Here is a 20,818-nt window from a genome sequence, read left to right on the forward strand (position 1 = left end):
TCTATCTATCTATCTATCTATCTATCTATCTATCTATCTATCTATCTGTCTGTCTGTCTGTCTGTCTGTCTGTCTGTCTGTCTATCTATCTATCTATGTACATACATATAATTTTTTCCCTCCAACTACCCTAATACTGACAAAGGTCTCATGAATTACAAATATCATCTTTCCATGCAGGAATGTAAACAGTTCAACCTTAATAAGTCTCTTATGATTTCTCTTTCCTATTTACCTCTTCATGTTTCACTTGAATCTTGTATTTGAAAGTCAAATTTTCTATTCAGCTCTGGCCTTTTCTTCAAGATCATTTCCCCCTGAAGGATTATACTCAGTTTTGCTGGGTAGGTGATTCTTGGCTGTAATCCCATGTCCTTTGCTCTCTGAAATATAATATTCCATACCCTCTGGTCCCTTAATGTAGAAGCTGCTAAATCTTGTGTTATCCTGATTGTGTTTCCACAATACTTGAATTGTTTCTTTCTGATTGTTTGCAATATTTTCTCCTTGACCTGGGAAGTCTGGAATTTGGCTACAATGTTCCTAGGAGTTTTCCTTAGGGAATATCTTTCAGGAGGTGATTGGGAGATTCTTCCAATTTCTATTTTGCCCTCTGGTTTTTCCAAGGAGATATTTCACACTGTTTTCTATTTTTTTCATTCTTTTGGATTTGTTTGTGTGTCTTGATTTCTCATAAAGTCACTAGCTTCCAATTGCTCCATTCTAAATTTTTAAGGAAGTATTTTCTTCAGTAAGCTTTTCAACTTCCTTTTCCATTTGGTCAATTCTGCTTTTTAGGGCATTCTTCTCCTCATTGGCTTTTTGGATTTAGGTTAGACTATTTTTTTAGGCTATTTTTTAAGGTGTTATTTTCTTTAGTATTTTTTGGGTCTTCTTTAGCAAGTTGTTGACTTGTTTTTCATGATTTTCTTGCATCACTCTCATTTCTCTTCCCAGTTTTTCCTCTATTTCTCTTACTTGTTTCTCAAACTCCTTTTTGAGCTCTTCCATGGCCTGGGACTGATTCATATTTTTCTTGGAGGCTTTGTATGCAGGAGCTTTGACTTTGTTGTCTTCTTCTGGCTGTATGTTTTGATCTTCTTTGTTACCAAAGAAAGATTCTATGGTCTGACTTCTTTTGGACCTTTGTTTATTCATGATCCCAGCCAATTACTTGAGTTTCAAACTCTATGTTTAAAGAGTTTGTTAAAGGGTCTGTTTCCAGTGTGGAGAATGTACTGTCCCAAGCTACAGGGGTTTTGTGCAGCTGTTTTCAGAGATATTTCTTAGGGACCTGTAAGTTTTCAGTTCTTCCAAGGTGGTATGATAAGGGGTGAGGTGTTCACTCCTTTTCTGGCCTGTGGTCTGGTCTATGAGAGACCACAAGCACCACCCCAGCACTCCTTCTCACCCCAGGACCACCACCCAGAACTGTGAGCCCAATCCAAGCACGGGCAAAGCAAGAGAATCCTGTACCAGCAGAAAGATCCCTGCAATCCCCCTCTGATCAGGCACTCAATTCCCCTTCAGTCTGTGTCCTGGAAATTCCAGAAGCATTCCTGCCCTGGGGTCGAACTTGGGGACTGGGGCTGGAACCACCCTTCTCTCTCTCACCACAGTCACAGACTTTTCCCACTGACCTTCTAAGTTGTCTTTGGCATTCATGGGTTGAGAAATCAGGAAACTGCCACATCTGCCCATGATTCAGTCCTCTGAGGCCTGCTCCAGATTTGCTGAGGCCTGCCTTGCCCACGCACCCACACCAAACTCCACTCCTCTGCCCGCTTGGTGTGATATACCTTTCTGATCAACCATCCAGGCTGTCTTGGATTGTAAATTTCTTTCACTCTGTTTTTTTGTGGGTTCTGCTGCTCTCAACCTCTCTCTTCTAAACACTCTTTTTCTCTAGGTTTTGTGGCACTTTTCTCTCTATGCTTTCTTCCTACCTGCCTGGCCACTCCTTTTCAATTTTATTTGTTAAAAACTTCATCCAGGTCATGGACTCTAGTTGTAGATGTCCACCAAGACTGTGGGAACTCGTCTTATCTCCATCTATACCATTTTGTTTAGCGATCTCATCATTTGTTGTGGATTCAATTATCATTTCTGCGCAAATGCTTTTTCACCAGTTATGCAGCATAACTAGAAAGCTCTCTCTCCTTTCCTCCATCTCTTGGCTTTTCTATCAGTCAATATGCATTTATTAGGTATTTATTAAGTACCAGGTACTGTGGTAAGTACTGGTCTTCCTTCACTTCTTAGCTCAAATTCCTCCTGGTACAGGAGGTGTTTCTTGCTCCCTTCTTCCTCCCCACTAAGAGTATCTCCCCTCTGAGATTACCTTCCTTTTCCTATCTACGTTTCTATCTGACACTTGTATGTACATAGTAATTTGCATGCTATGCCCTTCATTAGAATATGAACACATTCAGGGCAGAGACTATTTTTGCCTTTCTTTGTATTTTCAGGACCTAGTACAGCTTGTGCATCACTCATAGTAAATGCTTTAAAAATGTTCATTCTTTGTGTACTTCACTTTTACTCAATTAATTGCTTGAAGTAAAGTATCCCATTGACACTATCAAAAAGCTAGAATTTTAACTCATATCAGCAAGTAGAGATGGTTTATATTATATGAGAAGAATTATATGATTCCATTTCTTTTTTTTTATTGGACAGATTTTCAGGATATACTTTATTTTCCTGATTATATGATTCCATTTTCCTGATAGGAAAAAGACCATGAAAACTTTAAACCAAGAGTATCATTAAGGGTCATTAAGCAAATCCAAACTGAGAAAACTTTTTTCCAAAATTCCCCCCTATTTTTTGTTTTTAAAAAATTAGCAAGCATTCATTTTCACTCTCTACCATTTCACTGCACTACCTCTTAGAAAAACAAAACAAAACAAAACAAAATCTAGGTAATAATTTCCACTGTTTATGGATGCACCTTTAATTTCTTTTATAATTATTTATCTTTATTTTTAAGCTGAAGTATATGTTTATTTTCACTGAAATGTGGAAGAAATTAGGCACCCTTCTTAGTGAGAGGTTATGCTATCAGCAACCATTCCCTCCTAACCTGCATACATAAAGGCATTTATGCACTTAGGCTGCCCTGGTCGTCCTCCCTTCTCTAAAAGACCAGTTCACAAAGAGTAAGTTTGAGCAAGACACCCTAGCCAGGGGTGGGGAATCTGGCCTTTGACTGAAGGGCCACACTTGAGGAGCTAGAGGATCAAAAGTGACCTGAAGGCTACAGATTCCCCCCGGCTCTGGCAGAGCCCCCTATCCCTGGGAGATGATAAGAAGGTAAAGGGAGGCCCAGCTGTCAGGAATCATTGAAAGAAGGGATTTAAAGGTCATAACTTCAAATACATTTTTCTTTTCATTCCTTACAATCTTGTTTGATAGAGCACATGGTAGTAAATTTCCATGATGTAATCCTGACTTTATCAACCTGAAATAAAGAGGACTACCAAAGAAACAACATCAAGGGTCTTTAATCAAGGCAAAATAATTGCAATTTGAGACATTAAAAGCAATGAGTGCTGGAGTGCCTATGAGGGGCAGAAGGGGAAGGGTTTAAATACATTTCAACAGGAAGGGCATCTAATGGAAAGCATAACCTCATGAAGCTGTTACATAAGTTGTTTTGCATAACAACCAAAAGTCCATAAAGAAGGTTCAGAGAGTGGTGACATCTAATCAAAATAGCAGACTCCAAGTGCAGCAGTGGGGAGTTTCTGCAGATATCACAAGATCAGCTCCAGCTGATTCAGACCTGCTCTAACCATGTGGTCAGGGTCAGGTAGACCCTTCTGATGACTGTATTCAACAACTTCAACCATTGACAAAATAAGCTCCTAGTCCACAAATCTTCAAACAAAAAAAAAAACACACTGAAAAAACATGAGGGTAATTGAGAAAACCTCCTATTGACCTCTGCTGCCCCCCTGAAAAGAAATTGAATAGCAAGCAGCCTCACCGATATGAGATGAGACTGCTTCTCCCTTCATTGTCCTGGTTGAATTCCCTGCTTCCATAAGCACATAGTAAGTGCCTCTAATTTCTTTCTCTTGACTTAATGCTATAAATACCATTTCTACAACTATGAATTTTCTTTTTAAGAAATAGTTTGTCATATTTTTTTCAATTGAAAAGAATTTTTAAAAAATCATCTTTCTTTCCAATTTTGCCTCCACTTCCACTGAGCAAATTTTAAAAAAAATTCCCTAAATAAGGCCATTAATACAAACTGCATAGTACACCAAAACAAATTCCTGCCTTAGCCATGTCTGAAAATTTGTGTCTTCCTGTAGTCTAAGTTCATCACCTCTGTGTCAGGAGGTGAGTGTCATGCTTCATCTTTAGTCTTTTGGATTCACAGTTTATCATTGTAATTATCAGAGTTCTAAAGTCTTTCAAAGTTGCTTTTTTTGTATTGTGTTTTTATTTTTTATTCTTTTTTCTTTTTTTATTGGACAGATTTTCAGGATATAATTTATTTTCCTGATTATATGGTTCCATTTTACTGATAGGAAAAAGACCACAAAAACTTTAAAACCAAGAGTATCATGAAGGGTTATTAAGCAAATCCAAACTGGGAAAACTTTTTTCCATTATTTCCCCCTATTTTTTGTTTTTAAAAAATTAGCAAGCATTTATTTTCACTCTCTACCATTTCACTCCACTACCCTTTGGGAAAAAAAAACAACCCAGGTGATAAAAATACAAACAAAATAAATTCCTATATTAGCCATGTCCAAAATGGGTTTCAAATTCTTCATATTGAATCCATTATATTTTTGTGAGGAGATGAATACAATTCTTTATCCTATTTTATTTATATTTCTTTTTTTTGCCTTCCCTTCTATCTCCACCCCTTCTCTTATCCCCTTCTTCCTGTAGGGCAGGATAGATTTCTATACCTCATTGCCTGTATATCTTATTTCCCAGTTCCATGTTAAAACAATTTTTAACATTTGTTTTTAAAACTTTGGGTCCAAATTCTCTCCCTTCCTCCCTCCCCACTCACCCTCATTGAGAAGGCAAGCAACTCAATAAAGGTTATACTTCTGTAGACATGCAAAACACTTCCATAGTAGTCATGTTGTGGAAAACTAACTATATTTCCCTTCATCCTATCCCAATCCCCATTTATTCTATTCTCTCCTTTGACCTTGTCCCTCCTCAGAAGTGTTTGCTTCTGGTTACTCCCTCCTTCAATCTGCCCTCCCCTCTATTATCCCCCCACTCTCTTATCCCCTTCCCCCCTATTTTCCTGTAGGGTAAGATATATTTCTGTACACAATTGAGTGTGTGTGTTATTCCTTCCTTAATTCAAATCCAATGAGAATAAGATTCATTCATTTCCTCTCAACTTCCCCCACTTCCCCTGCATTGTAAAAGCTTTTTCTTGTCTGTTTTATGTGAGATAATTTACCCCATTCTACCTCTCCCTTTCTCCTTCTCCCAGTATAATTTTCTCTTACCCCTTAATTTTATTCTACAGATACCACTTATTCATCTTCACCTCACCCTGCCTTCTATCTATCTATCTATCTATCTATCTATCTATCTATCTATCTATCTATCTATCTAACTATTGATCTATCCATATAATTTTTTCCCTCCAACTACCCTAATAGTGACAAAGGTCTCATGAGTTACAAATATCATCTTTCTATTTAAGAATCTAAACAGTTCAACTTTAAGAAATCCCTTATAATTTCTCTTTCCTGTTTAGCTCTTCATGATTCTCTTGAGTCTTGTATTTAAAAGTCAAATTTTCTATTCAGCTCTGGTCTTTTTATCAAGAATGCTTGAAAGTCCTCTATTTCACTACATGTCCATTTTTTCCCCTGAAGGATTATACTCAGTTTTGCTGGGTAGGTCATTCTTGGCTGTAATCCTATCTCTTTTGCCCTCCAGAATATTATATTCCAAGCCCTCAGATCCCTTAATGTAGAAGCTGCTAAATCTTGTGTTATCCTGATTGTATTTCCACAATACTTGAATTGTTTCTTTCTGACTGTTTGCAATATTTTCTCCTTAACCTGGGGACTCTAGAATTTGGCTACAATATTCCTAGGAGTTTTCCTTTGGGAACATCTTTCAGGAGGTGATCAGTAGATTCTTTCAATTTCTATTTTACCCTCTGATTCTAGAATGTCAGGGCAGTGTTCCTTGATAATTTCTTGAAAGATGATGTCTAGGCTCTTTTTTTGATGATGGCTTTCAGATAGTCCAATTATTTTTAAATTCTCTCTTTTGGATCTATTTTCCAGGTCAGTTGTTTTTCCAATGAGATATTTCACATTGTTTTCTATTTTTTCATTCTTTTGGATTAGTATTACAGTGTCTTGATGTCTCAAATTGTCCCTAGCTTCCAATTGCTCCATTCTAATTTTGGGGTTTTTTTTTTGGCTAGGCAATAGGGTTAAATGTCTTGCCCAGGGTCACACAGCTAGTAAGTGTTATGTGTCTGAGGCCAGAGTTGAACTCAGGTCCTCTTGAATCCAGGGCTGGTGCTCTATCCACTGTGCCACCTAGCTACCCCTCCATTCTAATTTTTAAGGAAGCATTTTCTTCAGTGAGCTTTTGGACTTCCTTTTCCATTTGACCAATTCTGCTTTTTAGGGCATTCTTCTCCTCATTGGCTTTTTGGACCTCTTTTGCCATTTGAGTTAGGCTATTTTTTCAGGTGTTATTTTCTTCAGTATTTTTTTGGGTCTCCTTTAGCAAGCTCTTGACTTGTTTTTCATGATTTTCTTGCATCACTCTCATTTCTCTTCCTAGTTTTTCCTTTACTTTTCTTACTTGTTTCTCAAAATCCTTTTTGAGCTCTTCTATGGTCTGGGACCAATTTGTATTTTCCTTGGAGGCTTTGGATGTAGGACCTTTGACTTTGTTGTCTTCTTCTGGTTGTATGTTTTGATCTTCTTTGTCACCAAAGTAAGATTCTATGGACTTGTTTGCGCTGTTTGTTCATATTCCCAGTCAATTCTATTAAACTCTTTGCTAAGGTAGGGGTCTGTTTCTAGTGTGTAGAATGTACTGTTCCAAGCTTTAAGGGTTTTGTGCATCTGTTTTCAGAGATACTTCTAGGGATCTGTAAGTTTTCAGTTCTTCCAAAGTGCTATGATCAAAGGTGACGTGTTTACTCCTTTCCTGACCTGTGCTCTGGTCTGTGAGTGACCATAAGCACTCTTTTCTGCCTTGGAGCTATGAGGAGGATTCCCTCCCCACTGCTGCCACAAGTTCTACCATGCCAGCACTCCTCCTCATCCCAGGACCACCACCCAGAACTGTGACCCGGATCCAAGCAAGGGCCAAGCAAGAAAATCCTGCCTCAACACCAGGAAAGAGATCCCTACAATCCTTCTCTGATCAGCCACTTGATTCCCCCCTCCTTCTGTGGGCTGGGAGTTCTGGAAGCAGCTATGGCCCTAGGGCTGCACCAGGACTAGTGCTGGGACCAAGCTCCTCTCTCACCAAGGTCTGACAAACATTTCCTACTGACCTTCTAAGTTGTCTTTGGTGTTTGTGGGTTGAGAAGTCTTGAAACCACCACAGCTGTCTGTGATTCAGTCTTCTGATGGCAGCTCCAGTTCACTGAGGCCTGGTCTTTGCCTGAGTAGCCCATGCTAAACTGTGTTCCTCTCCCAGCCTGGCTTGATAGACCTTTCCAATCAAACATCCAGGTTGTCTTGGGCTGGAAATTTGTTTCACTCTGTCTTTTTGTGGGTTCTAATGCTCTAGAACTTGTTTAGAGCCATTTTACAGGTATTTTGAGGGCTTTAGGGAAGAGCTCAAGCAAGTCATTGCTTTCACTCCACCATTTTGGTTCTGCACCCCAAAGTTGCTTTTTTTTTATAATGTCATAGTATTGTATAAATTTTTCTATTAGTTTTGGTCAATTTATTTGGCAACAATTCATAGGGATCTTGCAAATTTCTGCTAAAATTCTCTATTTCATAATTTCTTATGGGACATTAATTTTCCTTTATGTTCCTATATCATAATTTGATTAACAGTTCTCCAGTTTAGAAACCCCTTTCCAATTTTTGGCCATCATGAAAAGGACTACTATAATTATTTTTGCATGTATAGATCCCTTTCCTCATTCTTTCATTTCTTTGCAGTATAGGCTAGTAGTGATGTAGCTAGAACAAAGGGTAAACATAGTTTCATAATTTCATGGTTGTAGTCCAAATCACCTTCTCTAATGGCTGATCTAATTCACAGATACAAGAACAGTAAGCTAGTTTTCCACAACTAATTTGGCATTTTCCTTTTCTTATCTCTGCCATTCTGATAGGTCTGAGGGAAAACCTCAAAGTTGCTTTAATTTGTATTTTTCTTTTTACTAATGATTTAGAGGATTTGTTCTTATGATTATTGATAGTTTGTGTTTCTTCCTATGAAATCTACCTGTTCATATAGTTTGATCCAATTATTTATTGGAGAATGGCTCATAGTCTTATAAATACAAATTTGTTCTTTATATATGTTGGATATGAGATCTTTATCAGAGAAATTTGTTGCAATGATTTTTTACCTATTTCCCTTCTAGTTTTTTTCTACTACATTAGATTTATTTTAGTAAAACCTTTTAGAAAAAATTGTATAATGAAAATTATCCCTTTTATTTCCTGTGATTCCCTTTATTGCTTGTATAGTTATGAAGTCTTCCCCTAGCCATAGATCCAAAAGTTTATTTCTTCCTTGCTCTTCTAATTTGTTTGTAGTGAGATATTTCATATCTAAGATATTTATTGATCTGAAGCTTATCTTAATGTATGGTGTGAGGTGTTAGTTTAAACTTAATTTCTGACATAATGCTAACCAATTTCCCCAGAATTTTTTTTAATACTAAGTCCTTCTTCATTAACTGACTTTTTTGGAGGGGTGACGGTGGAAGTTGCCAAACACTATGCTATTTTTTTTTTGCTTTGTATTATGAAATCTGTCTCTATCTGTCTGTTTTCCTGTCTGTCTGTCTGTCTTTCTTTCTCTCATCAGTATAATATCATTTAATGATTACTCCTTTATAGTAGTTGTTGATATCTGCTACTAGTAGACCCCTACTCATGCCCACTGTTTTTCATTATTGTCTTTGAGATATTTCACTTTTTGTTCCTTTACATTAATTTATTTTTTTTAATCTATAAAATATTATTTTGGGAGCTTGGTACAGCCCTGAAACAGTAATTTAATTTTAGAAGTTTTGGCATTTGTATTGTATCAACTTGACCTACTTGTGAGAAATTAATTTTTTCCAACTGTTTTGTTTTCTCTATATTTCTTCAAAGGGTGTTTCATAGTTAGATAATCCATAGGTGAATCTTGATATATACACTCCCAACTATTTTATACGTTCTTTTTATGTTTTCAATGTAATTTCTCTTTCTAGCCCTCACTTCTCAGTTTTATTTTTATAATACAAGAATACTGATAACTTACGTGATTTTATCTTATTATTTGATAAATTTGTTGATTTTATTTCAATTAATTTTTCAGTTGATTATCTAGCATAGTGTAAGTATACTATCATATGATTTACAAAAAAACCAATATTTTTGGTTCTTCTTTTCTTATTCTCAATTTTTCAATTTCTTTTCTTCTCTTATTGCTGCAGCCAGCATTTCTAATGCTCTTATAATGTGTTTGCTTCCTTTACCTTTGATCTTATTGGGAAGACCTCTAACTTTTCTCCATTACTATAATACTTACTCTTGGATTTAAACTAGATGTGAACCAAGAATTACCAGAAGAGCAGGCTAGCTTTTAAAGAAGAGAGGAACTCGAGACCAAATTGCTGTTGGATTATGGAGAAAGCAAGGGGATTCCAGAAAAGCATCTATTTCTGCTCCATTGACTACACTAAAGCCTCTGACTGTGTAGATCACAACAAAAAGTGGCAAGTCCTCAAAGGCATGGGAGTACCAGATCATCTTATTTGTCTCCTGAGAAGCCTGTATGTGGACCAAGAAGCAACACTTAGAACTGAACAGGGAGCAAGTGATTGGTTTGAGATTGGAAAAAGAGTAAGATAAGGCTGCATATTGTCACCTTATTTATTTAACTTATATGCAGAGTATATCAAGTTGCCAGAAAAAATATCAACAATCTCAGATATGTACATGATACCACTCTGGTGGTAGAAAGTGAAGAGGAATTAAGAAGACTCTTAAGGTGAAAGAGGAGAATATAAAAGCTGGCTTTAAGAATTTTTTTTTTTTAAAGTAAATAAGTATTTTAAAAAGTGAAGATCTTGTCAACTGGTCCCATCACTTCCTGGTAAATAGAAGGAGTAGAAATGGAACCAGGGTCAGATTTATCATTCTTGGGCTGCTGACAGTGACTGTAGCCATGAAATTAGAAGATGCTTGTTCCTTGGATGGAAAGCTATGGCAAATCTGAACAACATACTAAAAAGCAGAGAGATTACCTTGTCAACAAAAGCCTATATATTCAAAGCTATAATTTTTTCAGTAGCAGTGTTTGGATGTGAGTTACACTATAAGGAAAGCTAATTGCTGTAGAATAGATACTTCCAAATTGTGGTGCTGGAGAAGGTTTTTGAGAGTCCCTTGGATATCAAAGGGATCAAATCAATCAATACTTAAAGAAATTAATTCAGACTATTCACTAGAAAGTCAAACATTGAAGTCGAAACTTAAATACTTTGGCTACTTAATGAGAAGCTAGGATTCATTGGAAAAGACCCTGATGTTGGTAAAGATTGAAGAAAAAAGAAAAAGGGAACAGCAGAGTATGAGATGAATAAAGAGTGTCAAGAATATGAACTTGGACAGACTTTGTGAAATAGTGGATAACAGAAGGTCTTGGCATGCTATGATCCATGGGGTCATGAAGAATCAGACATGACTGAATGACTCAACAACAACAACAACAACAACAACAACAATTTACTATATTAGGAGAATGTCCATTTATTCCTATAATCTCTAGATATTTTAATGTGTAGATAAGGGTTAGGTTTTGTCAAAAGGTTTTTCTTCACTTATATAATCAAATGATTTATATTATTATTCTTAAAAAGGTTTATTATATGTATAGTCTTTTATTTTATTTATAGTCTTCCATATGCTGAACTAACTCAGCATTCCTAGTATGAATCCAGCCTGGTCATAGTGCATAATTTTTATAATCTGCCTTTATAGTCTTTTTTATTTACAATTTTTGCATCAATGTTCATTAAGGATATTTGTCTGTAGGTTTTTTCTCTCTATACTGTTGTTCCTCCTTGTTTGAGTTAGTAATATCATATTTGTATCACAGAAATAGATTAAAAGGGTACTTTCTTTTCTTATCATTGCAAATAGTTATGCTGTATTGTAATTAACTGTTCTTTGAATGTTTGACAGAATTTACTTGTAAATCAATGTGGTTCTGGGGTTTTACCTCCCTATCCCATGGATGTTCTTTTATTATTTGTCCAATTTCTTTTTCTAATATTGGGTCTGTTTCTTCTTTTGTTAATTTATTTTTTGAATATTAATCTATTTTCTGAATATTAATCTATTTTCTCTACTAAGATCCTATGATCTACATTAACTTGGTCACAGAAACTTTGGGGCTTGAAATATATTGATGCAACTCAATTATTTTGCTCTGGTGGAAATGTAGAAACTAAGAAAACAATTTCTGTGTCAATTTATGAAGTTTATGTTTCTATTTTGCATATTACTTCCTTTGAATTTCTCATTTAGAGGCCTTGAATAATTAAAATAGCTGAGTGAATTATTCACTCAGTTTCTTCATTTATTGAAGTTATCACTTACAGTGTTCAAAATGGGTACTCAGAGAAGTATAAAATGTTGAATCTAGCTCTGTACTACCTTTCCTCAAAGGGAATATTTTTGTTTAAATGGTTGTTTGGTTTTAAATTCACTAATTATTTTTTCTGTACTTTAGGATCTAGATTTTTCATCACATCCACGGGAGCCTTGTATATTAAAGATGTACAGAATGAAGATGGATTGTATAACTACCGATGTATTACACGGCACAGATACACTGGGGAAACACGACAGAGCAACAGTGCTAGACTTTTTGTATCAGGTATAAGAAATACATATAATCAAATCTATAGCTGTTATTTCTTGTGCTTTTATATTTATTGGCATAAGTCAACTATTGCTAATAATAATGCATCAATACTGTAATACTTTAATACTTGAAGTAGAAGATTTAGTTATTTTTATTTACTACAGTAAGGTGATGGTTGGGGGAAAAAAGAAAAAAAAACTTGGTTCTAAGAATTAGTTAGGTCTTAGTCTTCAAAAATGATTCATTAATAAACAAGCATTATTGTGTTTTTACCATGTACCTAGCACTGTTGTATTAGTCATATATTAGATGTTGCAGAGACAAAAGAAGTTTAAGATAATAATCCTTGCCTACAAGTAGTTTTCAATCTAGTTGGAAAGACAAGTTATACGAATAGGAAATATTTTTAAATGGTATAGCTAAGTTGTGTGTTAGACAATGAGAAGATAAATCTCATGGCTATGTTATAGGGACAAGAGCAAAAGAAGTTAGAGAAGTCCCAACACTTAGCCCAGTGGCTAGCACACAGTAGGTATTTAAAATGATTCATGACTTAATTTGAGAATATGGAAGCACATAATGTCTGAGCCTGAAGGTAACTTAGAAATCAACTAGCTTAAATTCTTCATATTACGGAAAAGGAAACAAGTCTGGAAAGATAAAGTTACCTGTCTAGAGCCATAATGGGTATATACAGGTGATTTCTGGTGATATTCATTTCAGTCACACCAAGACGAGACCCTTCTCCTTGTTAAGACCAACACCTCAACATTCACCTTTGAAACTGTCCCCTTCTATCTTCTTTAGAAGATTATTATCATGGTCATCATCAGTCTCTTTCCTATTTCCAGTCTCTATATACTGGGCCTATTCCTGCTACCTACAAACGTGTTCATGTCTCTCCCATTCTTTTTTTTTTTTGCTTAGGCAGTTGGGGTTAAGTGACTTGCCCAGGGTCACACAGCTAGTAAGTGTCAAGTGTTTGGTCTGAGGCCGGATTTGAACTCAGGTCCTCCTGACTTCAGGGCCAGTGCTCTATCCACTGCACCACCTAGCTGCCCCTCTCCCATTCTTAAGAGGGAAAAAAAGAAACTTACTTGCTCCTACCATCTCCCTAAATATTGCCCCATATCTCTTTTCACTTTCAGGGAATAATCAGTGCTTCCACTTCCTCTCCTCCTTCTTGATTCTAAACCTTCTGCAATCTTGTTTCCACCCTATGTTCAACTGAAATGATCTTCTTCAAAGGTTCTAAATCTAATAACCTTTTGATAGTTCTCATCCTTCTTTACCTCTGAAACACTTAAGGTCATTGGATCATCTCTATTCTGACCCCCACAACTCTTGGGAATGTCAGGAATTCTTTTCTTCAATCTAATAGCTTCTTGCTATTAATTGTTGCTGGATCCAACTTCTATTATCTACTTCTACTTCCTCAGGAAAATATTACAATTCTTAAGAAGAGATAACCAGGAATTAACATATTTATAAACTGGTTAACAGTTCTTCTGCTCTTTTCTACATGGTAGTGAACAAAAGGACATCTTAGGTTTCTATGCAGACCTCAGTCAAAACCCTCATTCTTGGCTTAAAGTGACTAAATTTCATTAATACATACTTTCCATGCTCTCGAATGGAGGTAGTGTGTTATCACTTTCCTCCTCTCACTGCACTTAAACAACATTTTTTTTTCTTCTTTAGTTTTAGTAAAGTTGAGGAGAAGACTCTTGCTCCCTACATTTGACTTTCCAATTTGTTGCTACCAAGAACACTGGAGGGATAGGCTCAGAATTTGCGGTTACTTCTGGTATCCTGCTACAACAATGAATACCCATATAAATATAGAAATTTTAGAGATTTGTTGAGATACAGACATATCTTTTTCATATTAAACTGATGCCTCAGTTTAGTATGGAGGTGACCACCAGATTTTTTTTTTAAGATTAGTCAGCAGAGAATGAGCTTTGGATAATCCTAACAAACTATGAAGATTTCAAGTATGATTATGACCATAGGTCTTGTTGTCCCTGGAACAATCTTGCTATGTCCAGAGAAGGTTGTCCCCAAGTTGGTCACATTCTTTATGAGCCATAGCAACTCTTGAAGGTAATCTTCTAAATTATGTGACTGTTGTGATCTATGTACACACTGACCAAATAAAGTATCCATTGAAACACAATGAATTAACTGACCAAGTTAGATTTTTTTTTTTTAAACCAGGACTGGTTATGGAAGATAAATACAAAACCATGGCATGCCCTGAACAACTGGTGTCAGGAGCTCTAAAACTCAGAATAATCTGAGTCTAGTAAGGAAAACTGAAAGCTAAGAGCTAGATGATATAATGGCTAGAGTGCTGGCCTTGGAAAAAGAACAACCTAAATTTGAATCCTAGTCAGATATTTACTAACTTGTGACCCTGGAGGATCATTTAATCCTTCTGTGCCTCATGTATAAAATGAGGTAGGTGGACTCAATGATCTCTAAAATCCCTTTCAGCTTTGATTTTATGAATAAAAATGTAAAATCCTTTGAATTAAAAAACGTAAAAAGAAAAAAATTATATTTGGAGAAAGTAATTGCTATTCTTGTGGATCATAAGAAGGGAATTTGCATAGATAATAGTTAGATTCAAAAAATAATTGAATGATCAGAATAGTCATGGAATACTGTGGGTATCTGTATTTAGCCCTGTGTTGTTTAACATTTCTATCAATGATTTTTGACAATGACATAGATGATGTTTATCATATTTGTAGATGACACAAAGTTGTCAGATACAGCTAATATAGTATATGTCAATGCCATGCCTCAAAAAGATATTGACTGTTAAGGATATTTGGGTGTACTCTAATTTAACAGGAAGATATCATCACAAATAAGACTGAGTAAAAATGACATAAACCAAGAGATTTTTCTTGTTTAAACCAAAGGAAATGGTCAGATCACTCTGAAAAGTGCTCTAATTCTACTTTACATAGCTTTACATTTTTATAGGTTTAAAGAGGTATTTTAAGACAAACATAGAAGAAACCCATAGAGAATTATCCCCAAAACCCTGGAGTCCACTCCCCATCCCCCTATGAGTATGTAAAAAAGAATTCATTGGCTTTTTATTTACTTCCAAACATGGGTCTTCATTTTGTCACTGACCCCACCCACTTTGCTCATATAAAGCTAGCCCCCCTTACACCTCTCAGGGAACTTCTCTCCAATCTTCTGCTGATTACTTTGAGATCAAGTCCCCCAGAAAATCTTCCCCTCTCCTCCATATTCTTAAAGCTTCTGATCAGTAAAGCTTGTCCTCTTCTCCCCACATATGGTTTCTTTTTTCCTTGGATCATTCCTTCAACTCTTCCACTGAGTTGTGCTCAATAAAGGTTCTAAATACTACTGAACTATCTGTTGTAACCATTAACTGACTCTCTCAGGCTAGAAAAGCCCTAAACTACAGGCAAGGGGGAATGGATAGAACAATAGTGGGAAAATGTCAAGAATATTATAACAGTTCCAGGGCAAGTGGACCCCAGGTGCTGAGAAAAGTTCTGGGATGAGCCCATAGTAGAGGGGCATGATTTGAAAGTCCAGAGGAAGGGGTTCCACTTCTGAGAGCATAGATGGTGTAGTAAGAAGTAAGTTGCTCTTACTCTCCCTTATTAACCACTGAAAGCCAAGAAAATATCACACCAGGAAAAACCCTGTAACAGCTGTACCAGCAGAAATATGGGGTGCAGTAGTGCTATAGCCCAGGAAGCTTGAGGGATTAATGGGAAAGGCCTCTCTCACTCTGGGTGCAGGAAAGCAGTACAGAAGGAGAGATGGCCCAGCGAGCTAGTGGAAAGCCCTACCTCTGCATACCAGGGGGAGGTCCTGAAACACACATAGTAGAGCAAGTAAGCACTGACACCAGGAACCCCAAGTGCCTCAGTACAAGTAGGGGAACTGGTGGAAACTGGCTTGGAAAACCACCACATACCATAGCATTCTCTGGCAGCCAAGTCTCCCAATGCCTCAGCAAAACTCTGGGAAGCACAACTCCAAGAGGGAAAGCCCCAGGTGAAGAAACATCATGCAGCAGTGAAACAGCTATCTGCAAGGAGCCAAAGAAAGGAACAAAAGTCCTGGGTGAGGAGGCATCCTCCAGTGGCCAGACTCCCAAACCCTACTCCTAGAGCTCCAGTGTTGATGATCCCAGCCCAGCACCAGGCAAGCTGCCAGAACCCTATACCCTCCAACTGCCAGTATCTGAGGCCCCAGCACACAAAGCCAATGATCAGACCCCAGGCTCCTAGTACAAGAAGCTTGGGTCAGTGCCCCATGATCCCCAGCAGGAGAGTTCAATTTTTTTAAAGGCCAGGAAATAAGAAACAACATGAGCAAAAAGAAACATATCATAGATTCTTATTATGGGGACAGTGAAGATCAAGGCAGAAATTCTGAAGAGGACAGCATTGTCAACAAACCCATATCTGAAACCTCAAAAGGGAATATGAACTGGTCTGAAGCCCAAAAAGCCTTCTTGGAAGAACTCAAGAAGGATTTTAAAAGTCAAACAAGAGAGGTAGAAGAAACATTGGGAGAAGAAATGAGGGGTACGCAAGAGAGAGTCAATAGCTTGGGAAAGGAAGGACAAAAATTAACTATAGAAAACAAGTCCTTAAAAAATACAATTGGACAACTGGAAAAAAATGTACACTGAAGAAAATAACTCCTTAAAAAGCAGAATTGGCCAAATGGAAAAGGAGACACAAAAACTCACTGAGGAGAAGAACTCCTTAAAAAATGGACCAAATGGAAAAGGAGGTACAAAATCTAATAGAAGAAAACAATTTGTTAAAAATTATAATTGGGCAAGTGGAAACTAATGACTCTATGAAAGAATGAGAATAAGTCAAATAAACAAAAGAATGAAAAAATAGATGAAAACATAAGATACCTCACTAGTAAAACAACTAACCTGGAAAATAGAGCCAGGATAGACAATTTAAAAATTATTAGTCTACCTGAAACCCATGAAAAAAAAAGCCAGCATCTTTCAGGAAATCATCAAGGAAGACTGCCCTGAGGTCCTAGAACCAGAGGGTAAAATAGGCATAGAAAAAACCCACCAATCACTTCCTGAAAGAGATCCCAAACTTAAAACACCAATGAGTATAGTAGCCAAATTCCAAAATTACCAAGTCAAAGAGAAAATACTATAAGCAGCCATCCAGAAACAATTTAAGTATCTTGGAACCACAGTCTGGATTATGCAGGACCTTGTAGCTTCTACATTAAAAGATAGTAGGATATGGAATATGATATTCTATAAGGCAAAGGAGCTTGGATTACAACCAAGGATCAACTACCCAGTGAATTTGAGCATAATCTTTCAGGGGAGGAGATTGGCATTCAACAAAATAAGGGACTTCCAAACCTTCCTGATGAAAAGACCAGAGCTCAACAGAAAATTTGTTCTTCAAATACAAGACACAAAAGAGACATAAAAAGGTAAACAGGACAGAGAAACACAACAATGTTATTAATAAGGGCAAAATATTTACATTGCTTAAAGGGAAGATGACATTTGAGAACTATATTGTTATTACACCATTGAAAAGGGGTATACATAGACAGAGGGGGTGGGTATAGGTTAACTTTGATATAATGATGAAAAAATCTAATTAAGTGGGCTAAATGGATCTAAGTAAGTGGATTAATCTGATCTAATTAAGGGATTGTAGTGGGAGAAAAGAAAAACAGGAGGCAAACAAGGTAAATTACCTTACAGGTAAAGGCACAAAAAGCTATTATGGTAGAGGGAAAGAAGGAAGGGAGATGAGCATTATCTGAACCTTACTCTCATCAGGTTTGGCTAACCTAATCAGTTAGGTATAGAAATCTAACTTGCCCTATAGGCAGTAGGAAGGAAAAGGGGAAAGAAAAGGGAGGGAGCATAGAAGGGAGAGAAGAAGTAGTAAGGGTAAAGGGAAAGAAAAGGGAGGGGGCTAATAGAAGGGAGGTGAGACTGAGGGAGGTGGGACTGAGGGAGGTAGTGTTCAAAAGCAAAATACTAGTGAAGAGGGAAAGGGAGAAAGGAGAAAGAAAAGCATAAATGGGGGTGGGGAATAGGATGGAGAGAAAGACACAGATAGTAATCATAACTATGAATGTGAATGGGATGAACTCTCCCATTAAACAGAAAGGGATGGCAGAATGGATTAAAAAGCATAATCCTACAATATGTTGTTTATAAGAAACACAGGGACACACACAGCATAAAGGTAAAAGGCTGGAGTAGAATATATTATGCTTCAGCTGAAGTGAAAAAAAAGAGGGGGCAGCAATCCTGATCTCAGACAAAGCAAAAGCAAAGATAGATCTTAGTAAAAGAAATAAGGAAGGTGACTACATCCTGCTAAAAAGGCGTCATAAACAATGAAGTAAAAATCATAGAAACAATCAATAACTTCATTCAAAAGAATGAAGTAAACCAGGAAAAGTCAAAACAGAGAAAGAAAATTACAGACCAATTTCTCTCATGAATATAGATGCAAAAATTTTTAAATAAAATATTAGCAAATAGATAACAACAACTTATCACAAGAATGACATACTATGACCAGGTAGAATTTATACCAAGAATGCAGGGCTGGTTCAATATTAGGAAAACTATCAGCATAATTGACCATATCAACAACAAAACTAACAGAAACCATATGATCATCTCAATAGATGCAGAAAAAGCTTTTCACAAAATACAACACCCATTTCTATTAAAAATACTAGAGAGCATGGTGATAAATGCAGTCTTCCTTAAAATGATAAGTAGCATCTACCTAAAACCTTCAGCAAGTATCACATGTAATGGGGACAAGCTAGAAGCATTTCCAGTAAGATTGGGAGTGAAACAAGGATGTCCATCATCACTGCTGTTGTTCAGTATGGTACTGGAAATGTTAGCTTTAGCAACAAGAGAAGAAAAAGTAATTGAAGGCATTAGAATAATCAAATAAGAAATGAAGCTTTAACTCTTTGCAGATGATATGATTATATAATTAGAGAATCCTAGACAATCAAGCAAAAAACAACTCAAAATAATAAAAACTTTATCAAAGTTGCAGGCTAAAAAATAAACCTACATAAATCATTGACATTTCTATGTATTACCAACAAAGCCCAACAGCAAGAGATAGAGAAATTCCATTTAAAGTTACTGTAGACATTATAAAATATTTCAGAGTCTACCTGCCAAAACAAACCTAGGAACTATATGAACACAATTACAAAACACTTTTCACCCAAATAAAGTCAGATCTAAATAATTGGAAAAACATCAGTTGCTCATGGGTAGGCTGAGCTAATACAATAAAAATGACAATTCTACCTAAATTAATTTACTTATTCAGTGCCATACCAATCAAACTATCAAAAATTATTTTATAGAGTTAGAAAAAATATTAACAAGATTCATTTAGAATAACAGAAGTTCCAGAATATCAAGGGAACTAATGAAAAGAAATGCAGGGGAACATGGCCTAGCAGTTCCAGATCTTAAATTGTATTATAAAGCAGCAATCATCAAAACTACTTGGTACTGGCTAAAAAATAGAGTGATGGATCAGTGGAATAGGTTAAGTATGCAAGACACAGTAGTCAATGACTATAGTAATCAACAATTTTATGAACCCGAAGACCCAAGCTTCTGGAATAAGAACTCACTATTTGACAAAAGCTGCTGGGAAAACTGGAAAAAGTATGGCAGAAACTAGGCATAAATCAAAATTTCACACCATATACCAAAATAAAGTCAAAATGGGTACATGATTTAGATATGAAGGCTGATACTAAAAGCAAACTAGGAGAGCAAGGAATAGTTTACCTCTCAGATTTATGGAGAACAGAAGAATTTATGACCAAACAGGAGAGAGAGAACATTACAAAATGCAAAATGTATAATTTTGATTACATTAAATTGAAAAGTTTTTGCACAAACTAAGCCAATGCAACCAAGATTAGGATGGAAGCAGAACACTGGGAATGAATTTTTACAACCAGTATCCCTGATAAGGTCCTCATTTCCAAAATATATAGAGGCCTAAGTTAAATTTATAAGAATACAAGTCATTCCCCAAGTGATAAATGGCCAAAGGATATGAACAGGCAGTTTCCAGATGAATAAATTAAAGCCATCTATTTTCATATGAAAAAATGCTCTAAATCACTATTGATCAGAGAAATGCAAATCAAAACAGCCAGATTGGCCATCATGACAAAACAGGAAAATGATAAATGTAGGAGAAGATGTGGGAAAATTGGAACACTAATGCATTGTTGGTGGGGTTGTGAAATGATCCAACCACTTTGCAGAGCAATTTGGAACTATGCCCAAAGGGCTATAAAAAATGTGCATACCCTTTGACCCAGCAAGAGCACTTCTAGGACTATATCCCAAACAGGTCATAAAAATGGGAAAAAGACCCACATATACAAAAATATTAATAGCAGCTCTTTTTGTGGTGGCAAAGAATTAGAAATTGGGGAAATATGTATTGATTGGGGAATGGCTGGACAGTTGTGGTGTATGAATGTAATGGAATACTATTGTGCTATAAGAAATAATGAGCAAGCAGACTCCAGAAAAACCTGGAAATACTTGTGTGCACTGATGCTGAGTGAAGTGAGTAGAACCAGGAGAATTTTGTACCCAGCAATGGGCACATTGTGTGATGACTAACTTTGATAGACTTAGCCC

At 36.4% G+C, this 20,818-nt stretch overlaps 1 protein-coding gene across 1 annotated transcript in view; it reads left to right on the forward strand.

Annotated features, from left to right (window-relative positions):
• DSCAM (DS cell adhesion molecule) overlaps positions 1 to 20,818 on the forward strand; it is a 778,395-nt gene that overhangs the window by 264,954 nt on the left and 492,623 nt on the right. The window contains exon 4 of the mRNA XM_027843631.1: positions 11,950 to 12,096. Coding sequence (XP_027699432.1) covers positions 11,950 to 12,096 — 147 coding nt within the window. The remainder of the gene's footprint in view (positions 1 to 11,949; positions 12,097 to 20,818) is intronic.

The sequence above is a fragment of the Vombatus ursinus genome, unplaced genomic scaffold (genome assembly GCF_900497805.2).
Source record: "Vombatus ursinus unplaced genomic scaffold, bare-nosed wombat genome assembly UNPS02014924.1, whole genome shotgun sequence".
In the NCBI taxonomy this organism is placed as follows: Eukaryota; Metazoa; Chordata; class Mammalia; order Diprotodontia; family Vombatidae; genus Vombatus; species Vombatus ursinus.